The sequence below is a fragment of the Scyliorhinus torazame genome, chromosome 2 (assembly GCF_047496885.1).
Source record: "Scyliorhinus torazame isolate Kashiwa2021f chromosome 2, sScyTor2.1, whole genome shotgun sequence".
Lineage (NCBI taxonomy): Eukaryota > Metazoa > Chordata > Chondrichthyes > Carcharhiniformes > Scyliorhinidae > Scyliorhinus > Scyliorhinus torazame.
This window is the reverse complement of record NC_092708.1, coordinates 254,188,955-254,216,670: the sequence shown is the minus strand read 5'-3', so window position 1 is coordinate 254,216,670 and position 27,716 is coordinate 254,188,955. Positions and strand designations below refer to the sequence as shown.

Sequence of the window (27,716 nt, the reverse complement as noted above, 5' to 3'; positions counted from 1 at the left end):
ACACTGATATACCCCTCACTGTAACACAGATGTACCCCTCACTGTAACACTGATGTACCCCTCACTGTAACACTGTACCCCTCACTGTAACACTGTACCCCTCACTGTAACACTGTACCCCTCACTGTAACACTGTACCCCTCACTGTCACTGATGTACCCCTCACTGTAACACTGATGTACCCCTCACTGTAACACTGATGTATACCTCACTGTAACACTGTACCGCTCACTGTAACACTGATATACCCCTCACTGTAACACAGATGTACCCCTCACTGTAACACTGATGTACCCCTCACTGTAACACTGTACCCCTCACTGTAACACTGTACCCCTCACTGCAACACTGATATAGCCCACACCCCTCACTGTACCACTGATATATCCCAGACCCCTCACTATAACAATGATATACCGCTCACTGTAACACTGATGTACCCGTCACTGTAACACTGTACCCCTCACTAACACTGTACCCGTCACTGCAACACTGATATACCGCTCACTGTAACACGGATGTACCCCTCACTGTAACACTGATGTACCCCTCACTGTAACACTGATGTACCGCTCACTGTAACACTGATATACCCCTCACTGTAACACTGTACCCCTCACTGTAACACTGTACCCCTCACTGTAACACTGTACCCCTCACTGTAACACTGTACCCCTCACTAACACTGTACCCCTCACTAACACTGTACCCCTCACTGTAACACTGTACCCCTCACTAACACTGTACCCCTCACTGTAACACTGATATACCCCTCACTGTAACACTGATGTACCCCTCACTATAACACTGATGTACCCCTCACTATAACACTGATGTACCCCTCACTGTAACACTGATGTACCCCTCACTGTAACACTGTACCCGTCACTGTAACACTGTACACTCACTGTAACACTGTACCCCTCACTGTAACACTGTACCCCTCACTGCAACACTGATATACCGCTCACTGTAACACTGATATACCCCTCACTGTAACACTGATATACCCCTCACTGTAACACTGATATACCCCTCACTGTAACACTGATATACCCCTCACTGTAACACTGATATACCCCTCACTGTAACACTGATGTACCCCTCACTGTAACACTGTACCGCTCACTGTAACACTGATATACCCCTCACTGTAACACAGATGTACCCCTCACTGTAACACTGATGTACCCCTCACTGTAACACTGTACCCCTCACTGTAACACTGTACCCCTCACTGTCACTGATGTACCCCTCACTGTAACACTGATGTACCCCTCACTGTAACACTGATGTATACCTCACTGTAACACTGTACCCCTCACTGTAACACAGATGTACCCCTCACTGTAACACTGATGTACCCCTCACTGTAACACTGATGTACCCCTCACTGTAACACTGTACCCCTCACTGCAACACTGTACCCCTCACTGCAACACTGATATAGCCCACACCCCTCACTGTACCACTGATATATCCCAGACCCCTCACTATAACAATGATATACCGCTCACTGTAACACTGATGTACCCGTCACTGTAACACTGTACCCCTCACTAACACTGTACCCGTCACTGCAACACTGATATACCGCTCACTGTAACACTGATGTACCCCACACTGTAACACTGATATACCCCTCACTGTAACACTGTACCCCTCACTGTAACTGTACCCCTCACTGTAACACTGATATACTGCTCACTGTAACACTGATCTACCCCGCACTGTAACACTGTACCCCTCACTGTAACACTGATATACCCCTCACTGTAACACTGATGTACCCTCACTGCAACACTGATATAGCCCACACCCCTCACTATACCACTGATATACCCCAGACCCCTCACTATAACACTGATGTACCCCTCACTGTAACACTGTACCCCTCACTGTAACACTGTACCCCTCACTGTAACACTGATATACCGCTCACTGTAACACTGATATACCGCTCACTGTAACACTGATATACCCCTCACTGTAACACTGATGTACCCCTCACTGTAACACTGATGTACCCCTCACTGTAACACTGATGTACCACTCACTGTAACACTGATATACCCCTCACTGTAACACTGATGTACTCCTCACTGTAACACTGATGTACTCCTCACTGTAACACTGATGTACTCCTCACTGTAACACTGATGTACTCCTCACTGTAACACTGATGTACTCCTCACTGTAACACTGATGTACCCTCACTGCAACACTGATATAGCCCACACCCCTCACTGTACCACTGATATACACCAGACCCCTCACTGTAACACTGATATACCGCTCACTGTAACACTGATGTACCGCTCACTGTAACACTGATGTACCCCTCACTGTAACACTGTACCCCTCACTGTACCCCTCACTGTACCCCTCACTGTAACACTGATGTACCCTCACTGCAACACTGATATACCCCACACCCCTCACTGCAACACTGATATACCCCACACCCCTCACTGTGACACTGATATACCCCAGACCCCTCACTATAACACTGATATAACCCACACCCCTCACTGTAACACTGTACCCCTCACTGTAACACTGATGTACCGCTCACTGTAACACTGATGTACCCTCACTGCAACACTGATATAGCCCACACCCCTCACTGTACCACTGATATACCCCAGACCCCTCACTGTAACACTGATATACCGCTCACTGTAACACTGATGTACCGCTCACTGTAACACTGATGTACCCCTCACTGTAACACTGTACCCCTCACTGTAACACTGTACCCCTCACTGTAACACTGATATACCGCTCACTGTAACACTGATATACCGCTCACTGTAACACTGATATACCGCTCACTGTAACACTGATGTACCCTCACTGCAACACTGATATAGCCCACACCCCTCACTGTACCACTGATATACCCCAGACCCCTCACTGTAACACTGATGTACCGCTCACTGTAACACTGATGTACCGCTCACTGTAACACTGATGTACCGCTCACTGTAACACTGATGTACCCCTCACTGTAACACTGTACCCCTCACTGTAACACTGTACCCTTCACTGTAACACAGATATACCGCTCACTGTAACAGATATACCGCTCACTGTAACAGATACACCGCTCACTGTAACAGATATACCGCTCACTGTAACACTGATGTACCCTCACTGCAACACTGATAAAGCCCACACCCCTCACTGTACCACTGATATACCCCAGACCCCTCACTGTAACACTGTACCCCTCACTGTAACACTGATGTACCGCTCACTGTAACACTGATGTACCGCTCACTGTAACACTGATGTACGCCTCACTGTAACACTGATGTACCCCACACTGTAACACTGATGTACCCCACACTGTAACACTGTACCCCTCACTGTAACACTGATATACTGCTCACTGTAACACTGATATACCGCTCACTGTAACACTGATATACCGCTCACTGTAACACTGATATACCCCTCACTGTAACACTGTACCCCTCACTGTAACACTGATGTACCCTCACTGCAACACTGATATAGCCCACACCCCTCACTGTACCACTGATATACCCCAGACCCCTCACTATAACACTGATATACCGCTCACTGTAACACGGTACCCCTCACTGTAACACTGATGTACCCTCACTGCAACACTGATATAGCCCACACCCCTCACTGTACCACTGATATACCCCAGACCCCTCACTATAACACTGATATACCGCTCACTGTAACACTGTACCGCTCACTGTAACACTGTACCCCTCACTGTAACACTGTACCCCTCACTGTAACACTGTACCCCTCACTGTAACACTGTACCCCTCACTGTAACACTGTACCCCTCACTAACACTGTACCCCTCACTAACACTGTACCCCTCACTAACACTGTACCCCTCACTGTAACACTGATATACCGCTCACTGTAACACTGATATACCGCTCACTGTAACACTGATGTACCGCTCACTGTAACACTGATGTACCCCTCACTGTAACACTGATGTACCCCTCACTGTAACACTGATGTACCCCTCACTGTAACACTGATGTACCCCTCACTGTAACACTGTACCCCTCACTGCAACACTGATATAGCCCACACCCCTCACTGTACCACTGATATACCCCAGACCCCTCACTGTGACACTGATATACCCCAGACCCCTCACTATAACACTGATATAACCCACACCCCTCACTGTAACACTGTACCCCTCACTGTAACACTGTACCCCTCACTGTAACACTGATGTACCGCTCACTGTAACACTGATATACCCCTCACTGTAACACTGATGTACCCCTCACTGTAACACTGTACCCTTCACTGTAACACTGTACCCCTCACTGCAACATTGATATACCCCACACCCCTCACTGTGACACTGATATACCCCACACCCCTCACTGTGACACTGATACACCCCACACCCCTCACTGTACCACTGATATACCCCAGACCCCTCACTGTAACACTGATATACCGCTCACTGTAACACTGATGTACCCCTCACTGTAACACTGTACCCCTCACTGTAACACTGTACCACTCACTGTAACACTGATATACCGCTCACTGTAACACTGATGTACCCTCACTGCAACACTGATATAGCCCACACCCCTCACTGTACCACTGATATACCCCAGACCCCTCACTATAACACTGATATACCGCTCACTGTAACACTGATGTACCGCTCACTGTAACACTGATATACCCCTCACTGTAACACTGATGTACCCCTCACTGTAACACTGATGTACCCCTCACTGTAACACTGATGTACCCCTCACTGTAACACTGTACCCTTCACTGTAACACTGTACCCCTCACTGCAACACTGATATACTCCACACCCCTCACTGTACCACTGATATACCCCAGACCCCTCACTGTGGCACTGATATACCCCTCACTGTGACACTGATACACCCCACACCCCTCACTGTACCACTGATATACCCCAGACCCCTCACTGTAACACTGATATACCGCTCACTGTAACACTGTACCCCTCACTGTAACACTGATGTACCGCTCACTGTAACACTGTACCCCTCACTGTAACACTGTACCACTCACTGTAACACTGATATACCGCTCACTGTAACACTGATATACCGCTCACTGTAACACTGATGTACCCTCACTGCAACACTGATATAGCCCACACCCCTCACTGTACCACTGATATACCCCAGACCCCTCACTATAACACTGATATACCGCTCACTGTAACACTGATGTACCGCTCACTGTAACACTGTACCCCTCACTGTAACACTGATGTACCGCTCACTGTAACACTGATGTACCCCTCACTGTAACACTGTACCCCTCACTGTAACACTGTACCCCTCACTGTAACACTGATGTACCCTCACTGCAACACTGATATAGCCCACACCCCTCACTGTACCACTGATATACCCCTCACTGTAACAGATATACCGCTCACTGTAACACTGATATACCCCTCACTGTAGCACTGATGTACCCCTCACTGTAACACTGATATACCCCAGACCCCTCACTATAACACTAATATACCGCTCACTGTAACACTGATATACCCCCTCACTGTAACACTGATATACCCCCTCACTGTAACACTGATATACCCCCTCACTGTAACACTGATATACCCCCTCACTGTAGCACTGATGTACCCCTCACTGTAGCACTGATGTACCCCTCACTGTAGCACTGATATACCCCAGACCCCTCACTATAACACTGATATACCGCTCACTGTAACACTGATGTACCCCTCACTGTAACACTGATGTACCCCTCATTAACACTGTACCCCTCACTGTAACACTGATATACCGCTCACTGTAACATGGTACCCCTCACTGTAACACTGATATACTGCTCACTGTAACACTGATATACCCCACACTGTAACACTGATATACCCCACACCCCTCACTATAACACTGATGTACCCCTCACTGTAACACTACCCCTCTGATGTACCCCTCACTGTGAGGGGTACCCCTCACTGTGAGGGGTACCCCTCTGATGTACCCCTCACTGTGAGGGGTACATCAGAGGGGTACAGTGTTACAGTGAGGGGTAAGGGGTACCGTGTTACAGTGAGCGGTATATCAGTGTTACAGTGAGGGGTACATCAGTGTTACAGTGAGGGGTACATCAGTGTTACAGTAACTGTACCCCTCACTAACACTGTACCCCTCACTGTAACACTGATATACCGCTCACTGTAACACTGATATACCGCTCACTGTAACACTGATATACCGCTCACTGTAACACTGATGTACCCCTCACTGTAACACTGATGTACCCCTCACTGTAACACTGATGTACCCCTCACTGTAACACTGATGTACCACTCACTGTACCCCTCACTGTAACACTGATACAGTGAGTGGTACATCAGTGTTACAGTGAGGGGTACATCAGTGTTAGAGTGAGCGGTACATCAGTGTTACAGTGAGGGGTACAGATATACCCCTCACTGTAACACTGTACCCCTCACTGTAACACTGATGTACCGCTCACTGTAACATTGATGTACCCCTCACTGTAACACTCATGTACACTGGAACACTGATATAACCCGCCCTCACGAGAACACTGATTTACGCCTCACTGTAACACTGATTTACATCTGACTGCAACAGATACACCCCACACTCCTCTCTGTAACACAACATACCCCTCACTGTACCACTGATCTACCCTACACCATAACACTGATATACCCCACACCCCTCCCTGTAACACTGATATAGCCCACACCCCTCACTGTGACACTGATATACCCCACACCATAACACTGATATACCCCACACCCCTCACTGTAACACTGATATACCCCACACCCCTCACTGTGACACTGATATACCCCACACCCCTCACTGTAACGCCGATACACCCCACACCCCTCACTGTGACACTGATATACCCCACACCCCTCACTGTGACACTGATATACCCCACACCCCTCACTGTAACGCCGATACACCCCACACCCCTCACTGTGACACTGATATACCCCACACCCCTCCCTGTAACACTGATATACCCCACACCCTGCACAGTGACACTGTTACAGGGAGGGGTGTGGGATATATCAGTGTCACAGTGAGGGGTGTGGGGTATATCAGTGTCACAGTGAGGGGTGTGGGGTATATAAGTGTTACAGTGAGGGGTGTGGGGTATATCAGTGTCACAGTGAGGGGTGTGGGGTATATCAGTGTCACAGTGAGGGGTGTGGGATATATCAGTGTCACTGTGCAGGGTGTGGGGTATATCAGTGTTACAGGGAGGGGTGTGGGATATATCACTGATATACCCCACACCCTGCACAGTGACACTGATATATCCCACACCCCTCACTGTGACACTGATATACCCCTCACTCACACTGATATATACCCCACGCCCCTCACTGTAACACTGATATACCCCTCACCCCTCCACTATAACACTGATACAGCCCACGCCCCTCACTGTAACACTGATATACCCCTCACCCCTCCACTGTAACACTGATACAGCCCACACCCCTCACTGTAACACTGATATACCCCTCACCCCTCACTGTAACACTGATACAGCCCACACCCCTCACTGTAACACTGATATACCCCAAACCCCTCACTGTGACACTGATATACCCCACACCCCTCACTGTGACACTGATATACCCCACACCCCTCACTGTAACACTGATATACCCCACACCCCTCACTGTGACACTGATATACCCCACACCCCTCACTGTAACACTGATACGGCCCACACCCCTCACTGTAACACTGATATACCCCTCACTGTGACACTGATATACCCCACACCCCTCACTGTGACACTGATATACCCCACACCCCTCACTGTAACACTAATATACCCCACACACCTCACTGTGACACTGATATACCCCACACCCCTCACTGTGACACTGATATATACCCCACACCCCTCACTGCGACACTGATATACCCCACACCCCTCACTGTAACACTGATATACCCCACACCCCTCACTGTAACACTGATATACCCCACACCCCTCACTGTGACACTGATATATACCCCACACCCCTCACTGCGACACTGATATACCCCACACACCTCACTGTGACACTGATATACCCCACTCCCCTCACTGTAACACTGATATACCCCACACACCTCACTGTGACACTGATATATACCCCACACCCCTCACTGTGACACTGATATACCCCACACACCTCACTGTGACACTGATATACCCCACACCCCTCACTGTAACACTGATATACCCCACACCCCTCACTGTAACACTGATATACCCCACACCCCTCACTGTAACACTGATATACCCCACACCCCTCACTGTAACACTGATATACCCCACACCCCTCACTGTGACACTGATTATATACCCTACACCCCTCACTGTAACACTGATATACCCACACCCCTCACTGTAATACTGATACAGCCCACACCCCTCACTGTAATACTGATATACCCCTCACCCCTCACTGTGACACTGATATACCCCTCACTGTGACACTGATATACCCCACACCCCTCACTGTAACACTGATACAGCCCACACCCCTCACTGTAATACTGATACAGCCCACACCCCTCACTGTAATACTGATATACCCCTCACCCCTCACTGTGACACTGATATACCCCTCACTGCAACACTGATATACCCCACACCCCTCACTGTAATACTGATATACCCCTCACCCCTCAATGTGACACTGATATACCCCTCACTGTGACACTGATTATATACCCTACACACCTCACTGTGACACTGATATAACCCACACCCCTCACTGTGACACTGATATACCCCACACCCCTCACTGTAACACTGATATACCCCACACCCCTCACTGTGACACTGATATACCCCACACCCCTCACTGTAACACTGATACAGCCCACACCCCTCACTGTAATACTGATACAGCCCACACCCCTCACTGTAATACTGATATACCCCTCACCCCTCACTGTGACACTGATATACCCCTCACTGTAACACTGATATACCCCACACCCCTCACTGTAATACTGATATACCCCTTACCCCTCAATGTGACACTGATATACCCCACACCCCTCACTGTGACACTGATTATATACCCTACACCCCTCACTGTGACACTGATATACCCCATGCCCCTCACTGTAACACTGATATATCCCATACTCCTCTGTGCAACAAGACATCACCCGTCTCTACCCCTGCCTCAGTTCATCTGCTGCTGACGTTTTCATGCATTCTTATGTTGCCTCCAGGCGTGACTGTTCCACTGCACATCTGAACAGCTTCCTATCTTCCACCCTGCTCTGCTGCCTGTATCTGACAGCTTGCCAAGTCTCATTTCCCATCACCCAACTTCTCATTGACTCCAGGTGTGGCGGTGACTAAATTTTATAATCTGCATCCTTGTTGTCCAGTCTGCCCAGTGCCTCGCTCCTCCCTATTTTGAAACACTTCAATTGCTCCATCTGGTGTAATCACCATTTTAATTGCTGCATTCAAGTGCCTTTAGCTGCCTTGAGGCTGAGCTCGATAATTGCGTCTATAAACCCTCGGTCCCTCCCATTCTCTCTCAAACGTTTAGTCACCTGTCCTGTCCTAATTTATCATTCTGTAGTCTGGCATCAAAGTTTATATTAATAGCACTTGCGCCTTGGAACATTTTGCTATGTTAAATGCATGTTGTTATTGTTGTAACAGTCTCTGAAATAGCCTCCACCCCTCACTGTAACACTCTCTGATACAGATCACACTGCTTGCTGTTTTACCGCACATTCCTGACTGTAATATTCTCCACACTCCTCACTGCAACATACACTGATATAGCCCACACCGATCACTGTATTCTCAGATTATCCTCCACCCTCACTGAAATACTGTCGTATCCCACAATCCTCATTCTCTGATGGACCGAATATCATTAAATCTCCTCATTATCCCGTTGCTGCTTCTGGGACCTTGATTTGTGCTAATTGGGTGTTGCCATTCTGCCCATTACAATAGAGTCTATACTCATTATTTCATTGGCTGGCAAGTCCTTTCGGCTGTCCTGAGATCATGAAAGGGGGGGGAGGGGGGTTGCATTTATACAGCGCCTCTCAAGACAAAAGGGGGGGGGGTTGCATTTATACAGCGCCTCTCAAGACAAAAGGGTGCCCCAAAGCACTTTACAGCCGATGAAGTACTTTTGAGGAGTGGTCATGGTTCTAATGTGGAAGGACAGCAGAAAATCTGTGCACAGCAAGCTCTCATTAACAGCAACGTGATACTGACCAGATAATCTGCCTTTGTAATGTTGTGGAGGGCTGAATATTGAGAAGGATTCCAGAGACTCCTTCGGAATAGTGTCTGGGATCTTTTATGACTAACTAAGGGCGTAGACAGGGCCTCAGTTTAACCGCATCTGAAAGTCGGCACTCCCTCAGTGCTGCAATAGAATGTCAGCCTGGATTTTAATGGTCAAGTTTCTGGAGTGGGACTTGAACCTACAATCTTTTGACTCAGAGACGAGAGTCCAACACAGTTGACTCATAAAGTGTGAAGACTATTTAAGTCCTTTCTTTCTGGTGTTTTCGCTGGGTTTAACAGTGGTTAGATTCTAAATGTCATCTCAATTGAGAGTGCTCTTACAACCCAATACCGGAAATCGGCCCTGCAGATCATAACAAGGGAGTTATACGAACATACAAATTGGCACAGGAGTAGGCCACTCGGCCCCTCGAGCCCGTTTCGCCATTCAATAAAATCGTGGCTGATCAGATTGTAACCTCAATCCCAAATTCCCCCAATAACCATTCACCTCTTTGCTTATCAAATGACTGTCTATCTCTGCTTGAAAAGTATTCGAAGACTGGGCAGAATGTTCCTGCCTCCGTAAAGTATTTTTCCGAGAATGTCAATCCAGAACCGGAACAGAATGGTGGATGCGGTCCCTCTCCAGGCCTAGAAGAAGTAGGATTCAGGCCCACACAAAGGCCTTCCACATGAAGTAACAGATGAGGTCATGGAACAAACCATTTGTTCCCAGAATGGTAAGCCGCGATGTGGTTGGGTTGTGAAAGAGTTCCCATCTCACGGAGGTGAGAGTCTTGATGGATGTGGGATGAGGGACAGAACCTTCCTGGTCAAGCAGACGCATGGTATGAAGGTGGAACAGGAACCAAAATCCAGATGATCTTGTCAAAGGTGAGGTGGTCTTGGTGTCAGCTACCCGCCCGGCAGCAGCTGGTGGCTAGTTTTAAGCAACTAGGTCCCCACTTAGGGGCACATTGGTGATGTCCATTAGAATCTTACTGGCTCATGTCAAAGTGCAGAATGTGCCTGTAGGTGACCTCCCAGTGGCAGCAGCCAGGGGAGAGGGGACCATCTAGGTTTTCTTTAACTTTTCCCCCTCAAACCCCTGGAGCCACAGATACAAGAAGGCCACAGCCACGGCCATAGGTCACCCCCATGGAGAGGTTCTCCCTCTGCAATGATATTCTGGCAGTTCTGGTCACAGTTTACTCAGCCTTTTCTGAATTGCTCAGATGGTGCCTCCCATCTTGAGGCACACTCGCGGTCTCCCGCCTACATCAGCAAGGCCACTTTTTTCCGATTGGAGCTGCCAGTCGCCTCGAGCCTCAGGTACTCCCATTTGTCCTCGTGTCTGGACAGCCTGCCTGCCACTTTTAACTGGATGCGCCCCCGGAGGCAGCTGGTTAATTGGCCAACTCTCTTAAGACCTTGCAGGCGGGTGGCCCCCATGGGGCCAGGACCTGGAAATGGTCCCGTTCCTGTTTGAAAAAACCAAGGCAGTAAAGATCCATGCCATGATGTCACTGGGACTCTGTTCTGACCCAGGGCTCACTCCCAGTTCCTCTGCAGTTGTTGTGACAATGTAGCAGGAGTCAAGCTTAGCTCAGTGGGCCGCATCCTCGCCTCTGAGTCAAAGGTTCAAGCCTCACTCCAGGGGCTTGAGTGCATGATCCAGATTGACAGTGATTCTGCCATATTAAATCTGCCCTTTCAAATGCATGTAAAATCTCTAATAGAAAAACAGCAGGGGAGATTTCCCATTGCACTAACAATCACACAAAACAGATTAACTGTTGTTGTGCACATATTGACTGCTTCCTCCATCACAACAGTTCAGGTGTACGTCACGGCCCTCAAAGCTAAAAATTTCCCAGCACATTGGAGAGAGAGCCCCTGCTTTTGTTGAAATAGATGCCACGGGTATCGCACGTGCGGACCTGGGATGGGTGACTGGCCTAGGTTTAGCACCTCAGTCGAAAGAAAACACCATCAGTGGTGTAGTACTCTCTTGGTGCTGCATTCTCTCTTTCCCCCCCGCCCCCCCCCCTCCCCCCAAGGTGCCGCACTCCCCTCTGTGCCGCACTGGAGTGCCAGTCTGGATTATGGGCTCAAGCCTCTGGGGTGGGCCCGGGATCCCACAACCGCTGACTCTAAGGTTGAGAGCGACTGAGCTGCTGGGTAGGGCTGAAAGTTGAGGCAGAGGTCCAGGTGAATTGCTTCTCTCGCACACTTTACTGAACCTCTAGTAGTGATCAGAGTTTGCTGAACCTTACATGTCACTTGGGCTTCCAAATATTCCACACAGGCCACCATGTTTTTGAATGTGTTTCAGACGCTGGCCACGTGAATATATCAGAAATCAGACTGTTCTCGCACTCTGCCTTGCACCGTACTTACAACATAAAAATGTGAAAACTCAAAAATAACTATAACAGTGAGGCTAGGGGGGGGGGGGCAATAGCAGCAAACAAGCTTGATACTATTCTTGTGGTTTCCAAGCAGTGGAGTCCTAGAGGGGAAACACAGATCCGGTGTTGATAAAAATCTACATCGTTGTCAGCTACACTCCTCTTATCGCTGCTTGGTGAGCTAGCATTCTACAAACCAGCCAATCAGAGATTGGAGGCTGCAGTACAAAAACAGCATTGCAGGTTGCATGTGGTTCTGTGTGGGGCGGGGGTGATCACAGATTTAAGAAACTGAACCATTTGTGATTGCTTCTTCAGTCCATTTTGTTACAGTAGAATGAGGAGACTTGTAAATACTCAGACAGCTTTGAAACACACTGAAAACGTAAGTGATTGGCCGTAAATGAAAGCCTTGCTGATTGAATTGTGCGCTCTGGTATCGTTTGCAGCACAGCAAGTTACTTTGACAGTCGGGTTACATCTTGCCCATATACAATTGCTGATCATTATATAGATCCCACTCCAGTTAGTCACCCTACCGGTCCCAGTCTAGATGGTCGTTGGTCTGCCCTAGTCCAATGGTTCAAAGAACCAGAGAATTCCTACAGTGCAGAAGGGAGCCATTCGGCCCATCGAGTCTGCACCGATCCTCTGAAAGAGTATCTTACTTGGGTCCATTCCCCCGCCTGATGCCCGCAACCCCATAACCCCACTTAAGCTGTACCTCTTTGGACACTAAGGGGCAATTTAGCATGGCCAGTGCACCTAACCTGCATATCTTTGGGCAGTGGGAGGAAATCCACGCAGATACGAGAAAACATACAAACTCCACAGAGTCACCCTGGTGCTGTGAGACAGCAGTGCTAACCATTGTGCCGCCCACCGTTCACTAGGCGGTCCCAGTTCAACAACAATAACTTGCATTTATGTCGCACTTTTAACATAGTAAACCCCCCAAGATGCTTCACAGGCCCATAAATCAAACAAACTGAGAGAGGGCCACATAAGGAAATTCATAGGACAGATGTGGGATAAGAGATAGGTTTTAAGGAATGTCCTAAAGGTTTTAAGGAATGTCCTAAATGACGAGCGAATTAGAGAATCAAAAACGTTTAAAGAGGAAAATCTAGAGCTTGGGGTCCAGGTTACTGAAGGCACGGCCACCAATGGTGGACAGGTGGCCAATGGGAGGCTCAAGATCAAGGCCATAATTGGAGGAGCACAGCTATCTCGAGAGCTGTGGAGTCAGATGTGGTTACAGAGATAGGAATGTGTCAGTCCACTGAGGAATTCGAACACTCGGCTGAATAGGAAACCTGACTTGCTCCTAGATGACACAATAAAGCAGAGTTTCAGCCTGTTCATGTTATGGCAGGTGGAAGGTGGGAGACTGGCCAGGCGAGCACTGGGATAATCAATTTTCTTTTTTTTTTAAAATATTTTATTGAAAATTTTTGGCCAACCATCACAGTACATTGTGTATCCTTTACACAGTAATATAACAATATAAATAACAATGGCCAGTTTTATAAACAAGAAATAAATAATATATAAACAAAAACAAAACTAAATGGCAACTGCCTTGTCCCAGATAAATATTCTCCAAAAATATGTTTTAACAGTCCAATATACAATTATCTATAACAACAACCTATACATATTATACTTATATATTAACATCCCTGAGAATCCCTCTGGTTCCTCCACCCCGCCCCCCCCCCCCCCCCCCTCTCCCGGGCTGCTGCTGCTGTCTTCTTCTTTTCCATTCCCTCTATCTTTCTGTGAGGTATTCGACGAATGGTTGCCACCGCCTGGTGAACCCTTGAGCCGATCCCCTTAGGACGAACTTAATCTGTTCCAGCTTTATAAACCCTGCCATGTCATTTATCCAGGTCTCCACACCCGGGGGCTTGGCTTCCTTCCACATCAACAGTATCCTGCGCCGGGCTACGAGGGACGCAAAGGCCAAAACATCAGCCTCTCTCGCCTCCTGCACTCCCGGCTCTTCTGCAACCCCAAATATAGCTAACCCCCAGCTTGGTTCGACCCGGACCCCCACTACCTTCGAAAGCACCTTTGTCACCCCCACCCAAAACCCCTGTAGTGCCGGACATGACCAGAACATGTGGGTGTGATTCGCTGGGCTTTTCGAGCATCTCGCACACCTATCCTCTACTCCAAAAAATTTGCTAAGCCGTGTTCCAGTCATATGCGCCCTGTGTAACGCCTTAAATTGTATCAGGCTTAGCCTGGCACACGAGGACGATGAGTTTACCCTACTTAGGGCATCAGCCCACAGCTCCTCCTCAATCTCCTCCCCCAGCTCTTCTTCCCATTTCCCTTTCAGCTCGTCTACCATAATCTCCCCCTCGTCTCTCATCTCCCTATATATGTCTGACACCTTACCGTCCCCCACCCATGTCTTTGAGATCACTCTGTCCTGCACCTCCTGCGTCAGGAGCTGCGGGAATTCCCTCACCTGTTGCCTCGTAAAAGCCCTCAGTTGCATATACCGGAATGCATTCCCTTGGGGCAACCCATATTTTTCGATCAGCGCTCCCAGACTTGCAAACGTCCCATCTACAAACAGATCTCTCAATTGTGTTACTCCTGCTCTTTGCCATGTTCCAAATCCCCCATCCATTCTCCCCGGAGCAAACCTATGATTATTTCTTATCGGGGACCACACCGAGGCTCCCGTCTTTCCCCTATGCCGTCTCCATTGCCCCCAAATTTTCAGAGTAGCCACCACCACCGGGCTTGTGGTGTATTTCTTCGGTGAGAACGGCAACGGCGCCGTCACCATGGCTTGTAGGCAAGTCGCCATACAGGACGCCTTCTCCAATCTCTTCCACGCCGCTCCCTCCTCTTCTCCCATCCACTTACATACCATTGAGATATTGGCGGCCCAGTAGTACTCACTCAGGCTCGGTTGCGCCAGCCCCCCCCTATCCCTACTACGCTGCAAAAATCCCTTCCTCACTCTCGGGGTCTTCCCGTCCCACACAAAACTCATGATACTCTTCTCAATCCTTTTGAAAAAAGCCTTCGTGATCACCACCGGGAGGCACTGAAACACAAAGAGGAATCTCGGGAGGACCACCATTTTAACCGCTTGTACCCTCCCTGCCAATGACAGGGATACCATGTCCCATCTCTTGATGTCCTCCTCCATCTGTTCCACCAACCGCGTTAAATTTAACCTATGCAATGTACCCCAATTCTTGGCTATCTGGATCCCCAAGTAGCAAAAGTCCCTTGTTACCTTCCTCAACGGTAAGTCCTCTATTTCTCTGCTCTGCTCCCCTGGATGCACCACAAACAGCTCACTTTTCCCCATGTTCAGCTTATATCCTGAAAATTCTCCAAACTCCCCAAGTATCCGCATTACCTCTGGCATCCCCTCCGCCGGGTCTGCCACATACACCAATAAATCGCCCGCGTAAAGAGATACCCGGTGTTCCTCTCCTCCCCTGAGTACTCCCCTCCACTTCCTGGAACCCCTTAATGCTATTGCCAGGGGCTCAATCGCCAGTGCAAACAATAATGGAGACAGAGGACATCCCTGCCTCGTCCCTCTATGGAGCCGAAAATACGCAGACCCCCGTCCATTTGTGACCACGCTCGCCATCGGGGCCCTATACAGCAGCTGTACCCATCCAATATACTCATCTCCAAAGCCAAATCTCCTCAACACCTCCCACAAATAATCCCACTCCACTCTATCAAATGCTTTCTCGGCATCCATCGCCACCACTATCTCCGCTTCCTCCTCTGGTGGGGGCATCATCATTACCCCTAGCAGCCTCCGTATATTCGTATTCAGCTGTCTCCCCTTCACAAACCCAGTTTGGTCCTCATGGACTACCCCCGGGACACAATCCTCTATCCTCATTGCCATTACCTTGGCCAGAATCTTAGCGTCTACATTTAGGAGGGAAATAGGTCTATAAGACCCGCATTGCAGCGGGTCTTTTTCTTTCTTTAGGAGAAGCGATATCGTTGCCTCCGACATAGTCGGGGGCAGCTGTCCCCTTTCCTTCGCCTCATTAAAGGGTCTCATCAGTATCGGGGCAAGCAAGTCCACATATTTCCTATAAAATTCGACTGGAAATCCATCCGGTCCCGGAGCCTTCCCCGCCTGCATACTCCTAATTCCTTTCACTACTTCCTCTATCTCGATCTGTGCTCCCAGTCCCACCTCTCCTGCTCCTCCACCTGAGGAAATTCCAGCCGGTCCAGGAAGCACATCATTCTCTCCTTTCCATCCGGGGGCCGAGCTTCGTATAATCTTTTATAGAATGCCTTGAACACTCCATTCACTCTCTCCGCTCCCCGCTCTATCTCTCCTTCCTCATCCCTCACTCCCCCTATTTCCCTCGCTGCTCCCCTTTTCCTCAATTGATGGGCCAGCAACCTGCTCGCCTTCTCCCCATACTCATACTGTACACCCTGTGCCTTCCTCCACTGTGCTTCTGCAGTACCTGTTGTCAGCAAGTCATATTCTACATGTAACCTTTGCCTTTCCCAGTACAGTCCCTCCTCCAGTGCCTCCGCATATTGCCTGTCCACCCTCAGAAGTTCTTGCAGCAACCGCTCCCGTTCCCTACTCTCCTGCTTTCCTTTATGTGCCCTTATTGATATCAGCTCCCCTCTAACCACTGCCTTCAGCGCCTCCCAGACCACTCCCACCTGGACCTCCCCGTTATCATTGAGTTCCAAGTATTTTTCAATGCACCCCCTCACCCTTAGACTTACCCCTTCATCTGCCATTAGTCCCATGTCCATTCTCCAGGGTGGACGCCCTTCTGTTTCCTCCCCTATCTCCAAGTCTACCCAATGTGGAGCGTGATCCGAAATGGCTATAGCCATATACTCCGTCCCCCTCACCTTCGGGATCAACGCCCTTCCCAAAACAAAAAAGCCTATTCGCGAATAAACTTTGTGGACATAGGAGAAAAACGAAAACTCCTTACTCCTAGGTCTACTAAATCTCCACGGGTCTACTCCTCCCGTCTGCTCCATAAAATCTTTAAGCACCTTGGCTGCAGCCGGCCTCCTTCCAGTCCTGGATCTCGACCTGTCCAGCCCTGGCTCCAGCACCGTATTAAAATCTCCCCCAATTACCAACTTTCCCACCTCTAGGTCCGGGATGCGTCCTAGCATGCGCCTCATAAAATTGGCATCATCCCAGTTCGGGGCATATACGTTTACCAAGACCACCGCCTCCCCCTGTAATTTGCCACTCACCATCACGTATCTGCCCCTGCTATCCGCCACTATGGTCTTTGCCTCAAACATAACCCGCTTCCCCACTAGTATAGCCACCCCCCTGTTTTTCGCATCTAGCCCCGAATGAAACACCTGCCCCACCCATCCTTTGCGTAGTCTAACCTGGTCTACAAGTTTCAAGTGCGTCTCTTGTAACATAACCACGCCTGCCTTAAGTTTCTTAAGGTGTGCGAGTACTCATGCCCTCTTTATCGGCCCGTTCAGCCCTCTCACATTCCACATGATCAACCGGGTTGGGGGGCTTTTTACACCCCCCCCTTGTCGATTAGCCATCCCCTTTTTCCAGCTCCTCACCCGGTTCCCACGCAGCTGTGTCCACCCCACCCCATTCCGGCTCCCCCCTCTCCCCAGCAGCAGCAACCCAGTAGCTCCCCCCCCCCACCCCCCCCCACCCCCCCCCGCTAGACCCCCCCACTGGCGTAGTTACACCCCCCATGTTGCTCCCAGAAGTCAGCAAACTCTGGCCGACCTCGGCTTCCCCCCGTGACCTCGGCTCGCACCGTGCGACGCCCCCTCCTTCCTGCTTCCCTATTCCCGCCATGATTATCATAGCGCGGGAACAAAGCCCGCGCTTCCCTTTTGGCCCCGCCCCCCATGGCCAACGCCCCATCTCCTCCACCTCCCTTCCTCCCTCCACCACCACCTGTGGACGAGAGAAAAGTTACCGCATCGCAGGATTAATAACATAAACCTCATCTTTCCCCCCCTTTTTCCCCCCCTCTTCGCCCCCCATACTCGCCCCACCACTTTGTTTCAAACGTTCTTTCTTAATAACCCGCTTATTCCAGTTTTTCTTCCACAATAAAAGTCCACGCCTCATCCGCCATCTCAAAGTAGTGGTGCCTCCCTCGATATGTGACCCACAGTCTTGCCGGTTGCAGCATTCCAAATTTTATCTTCTTTTTGTGAAGCACCGCCTTGGCCTGATTAAAGCTCGCCCTCCTTCTCGCCACCTCCGCACTCCAGTCTTGATATACGCGGATCACCGCGTTCTCCCACCTACTGCTCCGAGTTTTCTGTGCCCATCTAAGTCTTTGTCCTTAAAACGGAGGAATCTCACCACTATGGCTCTAGGAATTTCTCCTGCTCTCGGTCCTCGCGCCATCACTCGGTATGCTCCCTCCACCTCCAGCGGACCCACCGGGGCCTCCGCTCCCATTAACGAGTGCAGCATCGTGCTCACATATGCCCCGACGTCTGCTCCTTCTGCACCTTCAGGAAGACCAAGAATCCTTAAATTATTCCTCCTCGCGTTATTCTCCAGCACCTCCAATCTTTCCACACATCGTTTATGGTGTGCCTCGTGCATCTCCGTCTTCACCACCAGGCCCTGTATATCGTCCTCGTTCTCGGCAGCCTTTGCCTTCACGACCCGAAGCTCCCGCTCCTGGGTCTTTTGCTCATCCTTTAGCCCTTCGATCGCCTGTAATATCGGGGCCAACAGCCCCTTCTTCATTTCCTTTTTAAGTTCTTCCATGCAACATTTCAAAAACTCTTGTTGTTCAGGGCCCCATGTTAAACTGCCACCTTCTGTCGCCATCTTGGTTCTTGCTTGCCTTCCTTGCCGCTGCTCCAAAGGATCCACTGCAATCTGGCCATTTCCCGCTCCTTTTTCCATCCGTTTCCAGGGGGGATTCCCTTCTGGTTTACCGCACAGTGCTTCTAGCCGTTAAAATTGCCGTTGGGGCTCTTATTAAGAGCCCAAAAGTCCGTTCCACCGGGAGCTGCCGAAACGTGCGACTTAGCTGGTCATCGCCGCACCCGGAAGTCGGATAATCAATTTTCAATGGTCACTTCAGATGGTCTCTGCTTTGCTCCCAGTTTACCAGTTGTCCTGCTGCGTGTCAAGAATGATCGAGAATAAGCATACACGTTGGCCATTGCCCTTGCGAAGAAACAGAAATTGTGCCTGCACTATGAACCTTGACTTTTCACCCAAGTTTGTTGATGAATAAAAACCTTGATGCTCAGTCTACCACAGAATTTAGGTGTAGTCCTATCAGCAAAGCACCTGTCATATTTTAACAGTCACTACCCTACAGTTCAAAAGCATTTATTTGGCTGTAAAGTCCTAGGAAAGATGGTATATAACTGCTAGTTCCCTTCATGGCATGAGGTCGATTGCAGTTAATCAGAAATACCTATGCAGATTACACAGATATTGTCACCTACCTTATTCCCATTTTACAGTCCATGACACATGGACAGTCAAACTCAGCCAATAAATCATCCAGCTGAATATACTGCTCTCCTTCTTCACCCGTAACGCCATGGTACTGGGGCACAAAGGGAGCCAGCGAATCCAGTTTTAATTGTTCAAAGCACATCTTCTCATTCTCACAGTACTTCTTCAGGATCTTCCCACCATCACCTGCCTTGAAACTACCTAAGTGACAAACAGAACAAGGCACCGTGTTAGCATTTGTGTGGCATTCTTGGGTGTCTCGGAGGAGTGCAAGAATACTCTATTCTTGCTTGTGATCCTGTCAAAGATCATTATCAGAACCTCCTTGTCTCCCCCAAAGATGACATTACCCCCAAGGTGATCCCTGACCAAATCGCCCCCCCCTGTTTTCATTCATCATAATTTGTCCACATTGCATGAAACAGTTTGGGTGCGATTCGCCGAGCCCCACGCCGGGGCGGGGAATCTCCACAACCGCGCCACGCCACCCCAATGCTCGCGCGCGATTCTCAGAAATGCGGAGAATCGGCGGCATTTGCGCCGACGTGTTTGGCGCGGCGCCAGTCGCAGGCCGCTGTCCGTGTCCGTGCCGCCGATTCGCCGGCCTGGATGGGCCGAGTGGCCACGCGGAAACGGCAGAGTTCCGCCGGCGCCATTCACCCCTGGTCGCTGTTGGCGGGAACTCTACGTGAAGGGTCGGGGGCAGCCTGTGGGGCGGGGGAAAGCGCTCCTTCACCGGTGGGGGGCCTCTGATGGGGTCTGGCCCGCGATCGGGGCTCACCGATCGGCGTGGGGGCCTCTTTCCCCCCCCACCCTCCTCCCCCCCCCCCCCCACCCTCCGCATGCGCGGGTTGGCGCGGCCCAAATGCGCATGCGCGGGTTGGCGCGGCCCAAATGCGCATGCGCGGGTTGGCGCGGCCCAAATGCGCATGCGCGGGTTGGCGCGGCCCAAATGCGCATGCGCGGGTTGGCGCGGCCCAAATGCGCATGCGCGGGTTGGCGCGGCCCAAATGCGCATGCACGGGTTGGCGCGGCCCAAATGCGCATGCACGGGTTGGCGCAGCGCCCATTTGGCGCCGGGAAGGGTGGCTGGAGTGGCGTGAACCACTCCAGCGCCATGCTGGCCCCCTGTGGGGGACAGAATCGGTAGTCCCCACGCCCGTTTCGCGCTGACAGCGCGAACACTTAGTCTCCATTTTGGAGAATCTCGCCCTTCGTTCTGTATTTCCCGTGGATGACACTGGGGGGAAACAAAGGTTAAATTCTGAGGACAGGTATCCTGGGCCAAGATTTGCTTTAACGCCCCTCCCACCTCTTCCGCAGATGGGATTTTCTGCTCCTGCCCAAGGCAACCCCCGAAGGCGGGTTTCCCGGTGGCACAGTCGATGAGCCACACAAATGGCCTCTGACCTCGGCAGGACCAGAAAAGTCCACCAGTGACAAATAGTGTGCAGGAGGGTGGGGATCCCGGCCCTAGAGTAGGCTTGTGTTCCCTTGACGATAGAAGATTAAGGGATGGTCTAATTGAGGTGCTTAATAAGGTTAAAAGATTCAATAGGTACAATAGTGTTGACGCCGTCGTAAATGCCGTCGCGTTTCATGACGGCGCCAACACGCCCTCAGGAGCAGCGATTCTGAGCCCTACAGGGGGCCAGCACGGCAGCTGGAACGACCCACGCCACTCCAGCTGCCGATGCCGGCGTCAGATGGGCGCCGCGGGTCTGCGCATGCGCGGTGGCTTCCTTCTCCGCGCCGGCCCCAACTCAACATGGCATAGGGCTACAGGGGCCGGCGCGGAGCAAAAGAGGCCCCCCCCCCCCCCACCAGGCCGTCCCCGGATGGATGCACACCGAGGTCCCGCCGGGTAAGACCACACGTGGACGGCGCCGGCGGGACGCGGATTTTTTGTGCGGCCGCTCGGCCCATACCGGGCGGTGAATCGCCGGGTGGGCCACGTAGTGCGGTCCCCAGACACGCGCCGCGCCGGCGCCAATTCCCCGCTCTCCGGAGAATCGGCGGACCGCCGTCGGTGCAGCGTCGCACGATTCGCAACCAGCCCGATGTGGGCTGAGAGAATCCCGCCCAGGATTCCTTAAACCGCCAGCAGGAGATGCCGTGCTGGCCCCCTGTAGGGGTCAGAATCGCTGCTCCTGAGGGCATGTTGGCTCCGTTAACAAGGTTGAGCAGCACTTAAGCTGCACTTGCTCAGCCAACCCCTGCCAGCTCGCAACAATGGCACCAAGGAGATCAGCCCCAAGATTCAGGGATGCTGTCCTGGGGAGGCTCCTGGACACTGTGGAGGCCAGGACAGGTGTCCTGTTCCCCTGAGGGTGAGCCAGACGGGATGAGGTGATGGCAGTGTCGGCTCGGGGTGTGTGACCAGGAGGACTGGCCTCCAGTGCTGGAAAAAAAGTCAACGACCTACACCGGGCAGCATGAGTGAGTAGACACCAACGCCCCCACCGCCCCCAAGGGAGCATCCACCCCCCAACTCCCCATGCGGCCCCCAACCTGCACATCTTGGACTGTGAGAAGAAACCAGAGCACCCAGAGGAAATTCATGCAGACACGGGTAGAAAGTGCAAACTCCACACAAACAGCCACCCAAGGCCGGAATCGAACCTGGGTCTCTGGCACTGTGAGGCAGCAGTGCTAACCACTGAGCCACTGTGAAGCACTGTAGGATCTCCTAACTTGGTGAAAACCACCATATGAATGAAAGTTCATTCTTTGATTACAACAGAAATGTATTTCTTTAATTACGATAGCAAATTCAAAGGGGGCAATGAGAAGACTGTCATTCTCAAATGAAAGTTACTTCTGGATTAACAAGGGCGAGATGGAGGTGTAGTGGGAATGACACTGGATTAGTAATTGAGAGTCCCAGATTAATGCTCTGGGGGTATGGGTTCGAACCCTACTGTGGCAGCTAGCAAAATTCAAATTCAATTCAGTGAAAGCGAGTCTCCGTAATGGTGACATAGTGCTAGCATTGGTTGTCACAAAAACCCATCTGGTTCACATATGCCCCATTTAGGAAAGAAAAACCTGCCGTCCTTACCTGGTCTGGCCTCCATGTGACTCCAGACCACACCAATGTGGCTGACTCTGAAATGGCCATGCAAGCCACTTGGTTGAAGGACAGTTATGGAAGGGTAACAAATATTGGCCTTGCCAGTGATGTCCACACCCCATGAAAGAATAAATTTGAAAATAAAGGTCAGTTACCTGAATGACCAGCCAGTTGAATCCATGAGTATTGTTTCTTGAAGGAGACCACGAAAGGTGAGCAGCGCACTATTGTTTTAGCTTTCCTCCAGGGTTTATGCTGCAAGAACAGAGATGAGAGAAATTGAGGCCTCTTCTCCTTCAGAGCTCTCAGCATCATTGGACAACAGCACCATTGACATAGCATTGTGTGTCGGATATGTGAACATGAGGAACAAAATGAGGAAAGAGGGATGGAAGAGACAGACAACGGGTGACATGCAGTCTGCAGCTCATGATGTCCTTCCATTCATCACAACAGACAACGTAAACATAGGTTCGCCAGCCTGATTCCTGGGATGAAGGGGGTTGACTGATGAAGAAAGGTTGAGCCGGTTGGACCTGTAATGGAGTTTAGAAGGATGAGAGGTGATCTTTTTGAAACATATACATTTCTGAGGGGGCTCGACAGGTTAGACGCCCGAGAAACTTTCCCCTTGTGGAGGGATCGAGAACTAGGAGCACAGTTTCAGAATAAGGGGTCTCCCATTTAAGATGGAGATGAGGAGGAAGTTCTTCTATGAGGGTTGCTAGCCTTTGGAATTCTCTACCACAGCAAGCAGGGGAGACTGAGTCATGGAAATCTCCACGGCTGAGATAGAGAGATTCCTGAACTAGTCAACGTTTATGGGGAGCAGGCAGGAAAATGGAGTCAAAGCCAAAATCAGATACATGTGAGGCAGTAAATGTTCATAGGAAGAAAGGGGAGGTTACTTTTTAACTTATTAAAGATTATTGACTTGTTAAAGATGTGTGGCTTAGACTTCCTGTGGCGGCACATAGGTGGAAGCCGCATGTTGGGTGGCTCCTGCTCGAGGCTCTGGTGTTTGGAGTTTAATGCCTGGTTCCAGGGACAGTGTTTGGATAAGCTGGTGAAGGAAGACATAAGGAAGGTGGGGAATGTCGAAGACCCAGAAAAACACTGCTGGGAAGAAGGGGGCGAGAAGTTTGACGTCGAGTGAACGGGTCAGCCCGGCAGCAGGATTGATGGCGGAGACTGGATCACTGGGTTGGATCACTGGGTGGGGCCAGGCCCTTCCCAAGTGAAAACTCTGACCGAGGTGATGGCTGGAGAATTTGAGAGGCAGTTCGCCAAACACATGGAAGCGACGTGTAAGGCTGCGATGAAGGGGTTGGTGGAGGAGGTGACGGCGGCGGTGTTGAAGACATCGGCTGAGGCAAGCAGAGAAGTTGAAGGGGGTGGAGGAAGCTCTGTCACAACATAGTGACCAGCTCACCTCGATGGGTGAGGAGCTGCGAAGGGTGAGGAGCTGCGAAGGGTGAGGAGCTGCGAAGGGTGAGGAGCTGCGAAGGATGGTGGAGGTCAACAAAGGAATAAAAGCCAAGGTGGAGGACCTGGAAAACAGGTCAAGGGAGCAGAATTTGAGAATTGCGGGCTTGCCTGATGGGTTGGAGGTCCCGAGGCCGACTGAGTACTTTGCAAATATGTTGGCAGAGTTGTTGGGGGAGGGGGAAGATCCCTCCCTGTACGAACTGGACAGGGCTCATCGTCGCTCAGGCCCAAACCGAAAGCAAACGAGCCGCCAAGGGCAGTCATAATTTGTTTCCACAAATTCCATGTCAAGAAGGTCCTAAGTTGGGCAAACAAAGGCGTGAGATGCAGTGGGAAGGAGCTGGTATTCGTATATCCCAGGACTTAACTGTGGAGCTGGGTGAAGGTGGCGCTCTACAGTAATGGTGTGAGGTTCAGCATGGTTTACACGGCAAAGCTGAGGGTGACCAATAATTCGAGGGATTTCTACTTTGAGATGGTAGAGGCAGCGGAGGCGTTTGTGATGGTCGAAGGACTGGGGTTAAAATGAAAGATGGGAATGGGGTTTTGATCCGGACTGAAGGAAAGGGGGGGTTGAAATGCTGTGTATAGCCTTATCTCTTGTTTTAGGATGTTTATTTGCTTTGTATTTTATGGGGGGGGGGAAACAGTTGGGGGTTTGGTTTTTGGGTTGGTTGATGGGGGAAGGGTAGTTTATCCTCTGCTATGGGGTTTCAGAGGGTATGAGAATCTTGGGCTTCGGGGTTATGGTGCTTTTTCTGGGGTGTGGTCTTTGCGCACTGGATATGTTTGAGCGTCTTTGTTTTCCAGGGATTGGATCATGGAGGCGGGGACTGTGAGGACGAGGGGCTGGGCAGGGCCTCCACACTAGCATGCGAAGGTTGGCTAATGAATGGGAGTGTGGTGGGGAGAGGGGTCGCGGTCATTCAAACCAGGCCGAACAGGTTTTGATGGGCGTGGGAGGTATGAAAGGTGGGGGGATAGGATCAATACTGGGAGAGGTGTTTTCAAGAGGAAGTAGATGGGGGGATTCTGGGAGGTGGGGGGGAGGTTTGACGGCAACAAAGGGACGGGATGCGTCAGGCCCGAAGGGCGGAGCTTGGGGCTATGACAATGGCTTATAGGAGGGGCAAGGGATGGGGGGGTGAGACCCCCGGTCAGAATAGTAATGTGGAACATGAGGGTATAAGTGGGACCGGTGAAGAGGTCGAGGGCGTTTGCACATTTAAAGAGTCTAAAGGCCAACGTGGTGATGCTGAAGGAGTCACATCGGAGGGTGAAATGAAATGAAAATGAAAATCACTTATTGTCACAAGTAGACTTCAAATGAAGTTACTGTAAAAAGCCCCTAAGAACAGATGAGGCTTAGGAAGGGTTGGGTGAGCCAGGTTTTCCATTCGGGGTTTGATAGCAGGGGCGAGGGATAGCGGTATTGGTGGGCAAGAGGGTGAGGTTTCCGAAGGAGATTGTGGTGGCAGACTAGGGGGGGAAGATACGTGATTGTGACGGGGGCATTAGCGGGGAGGTTGGTGGCACTGGCGAGCGTATATGGCCCCAACTGCAGGGTTGTGAAGAGGGTGTTGGGTTCCATCCTGGATTTCCATCCACGAGTTAATAGTGGGGGGGGGGGTTTGCGTGGGTTTCGCCCCCAAAAATGTGCAGGGTAGGTGGATTGGCCACGCTAAATTGCCCCTTAATTGGAAAAAATGAATTGGGTACTCTAAATTTGAACTGGAATAGGAATATGGTGCAAGAGCTGGAGGTGGATAGGTCTCAGCCGCGCTCGCTGGTCCAGCGGGGGGAGGGCCAGGTCGTGACTGGACCCATGAGAGAGATGGGAGGAGTTGTCTCGTGGATGTTCCTGCACCCGAGGGAGAGAGTGTATTCGTTTTTCTCCCCGCTACATAAAGTGTACTCGAGAATAGACATTTTTATGGTGGGGCAGGCATTATTGGCCAGGGTCAAAGGATCAGAGTATTCAGCGAGAGTGATTTCGGACCATGCTCTGCATTGGTTGGATGTGGTTCTGGAGAAGGGGGTGGCTCAGAGGCCGGGGTGGAGAATGGACGTGGGGCTGTTAACGGACCAGAGCTTTTGTGATAAGATTGGGAAGGTGATTGAGGAATATGTGGGGTTTAATTGCACAGGGGAGGTTTCGCAGTCGGTGGTTTGGTAAGCTCTGAACGCAATAGTAAGGGGGGAGCTGATCTCATTTAAGGCTAAGGTTGACAAGGTGCGCCAAAAATTGATAGAGGAGATGCTGTAGGTGGATAGGAGGTATGCAGGGGACCCAGACCTGTCAATTTTGGCCAAGGCAAAGGAGCTTCAGGTGAAGTTCGACCAGTTGTCCACAGTGATGCGCCAGTTGAGAAGGGTGAGGGGGCGGTTTATGAATACGGGGAAAAGGCAATGCGTATGTTGGCTGGCCAGCTCTTGAGGGAGGCGGCGGCAAGAGAGATAGTTTAGGTGTGGGATAAGACGGGAAGCTGGTGGTGCCCCCGGAGCAGGTCAATAAAGTTTTTGAAGAATTCTAGAAGAATAGGACGGGGCCACCGGGACAGGAGCAAGAGGTGAGGGAGTTCCTGGAGGAGTTGGAGTACTGTGGTTGGGGGAAGAGGACAGTGCAGGGTTGCAGGGGCTGGTGGGGGAGCAGGAGGTGAAGGAGGCAATTGGGAGGATGCAGTCAGGGAAGGCAGCAGGATCGGACGGGTTCACAGTGGAATACTATAAGACGTTTAAGGATAAGTTGGCGCCGCTGATGGTGGGAGTGTTTGAAGATGCAATAGGTAGAGAGGGTCTTGCAACAGACGTTGGGGCAGGCTTCGATCTCTCTGCTGTGAAACAAGGATAAGGACCTAGTGGAATGCGAGTCATATAGGCCCATATCCCTATTGAATGTTGATGCCAAGATATTGACGAGGGTTCTGGCGGCAAGGTTGGAGGCACGTCT

General features: G+C 50.7%; 1 protein-coding gene across 1 annotated transcript in view; it reads right to left on the bottom strand.

Moving 5' to 3' along the window:
• itpka (inositol-trisphosphate 3-kinase A) overlaps nucleotides 1–27,716 on the bottom strand; it is a 113,411-nt gene that overhangs the window by 30,079 nt on the left and 55,616 nt on the right. The window contains exons 2-3 of the mRNA XM_072486156.1: nucleotides 23,434–23,533; nucleotides 20,193–20,406 (exon numbers count right to left, since the gene is read on the bottom strand). Coding sequence (XP_072342257.1) covers nucleotides 20,193–20,406; nucleotides 23,434–23,533 — 314 coding nt within the window. The remainder of the gene's footprint in view (nucleotides 1–20,192; nucleotides 20,407–23,433; nucleotides 23,534–27,716) is intronic.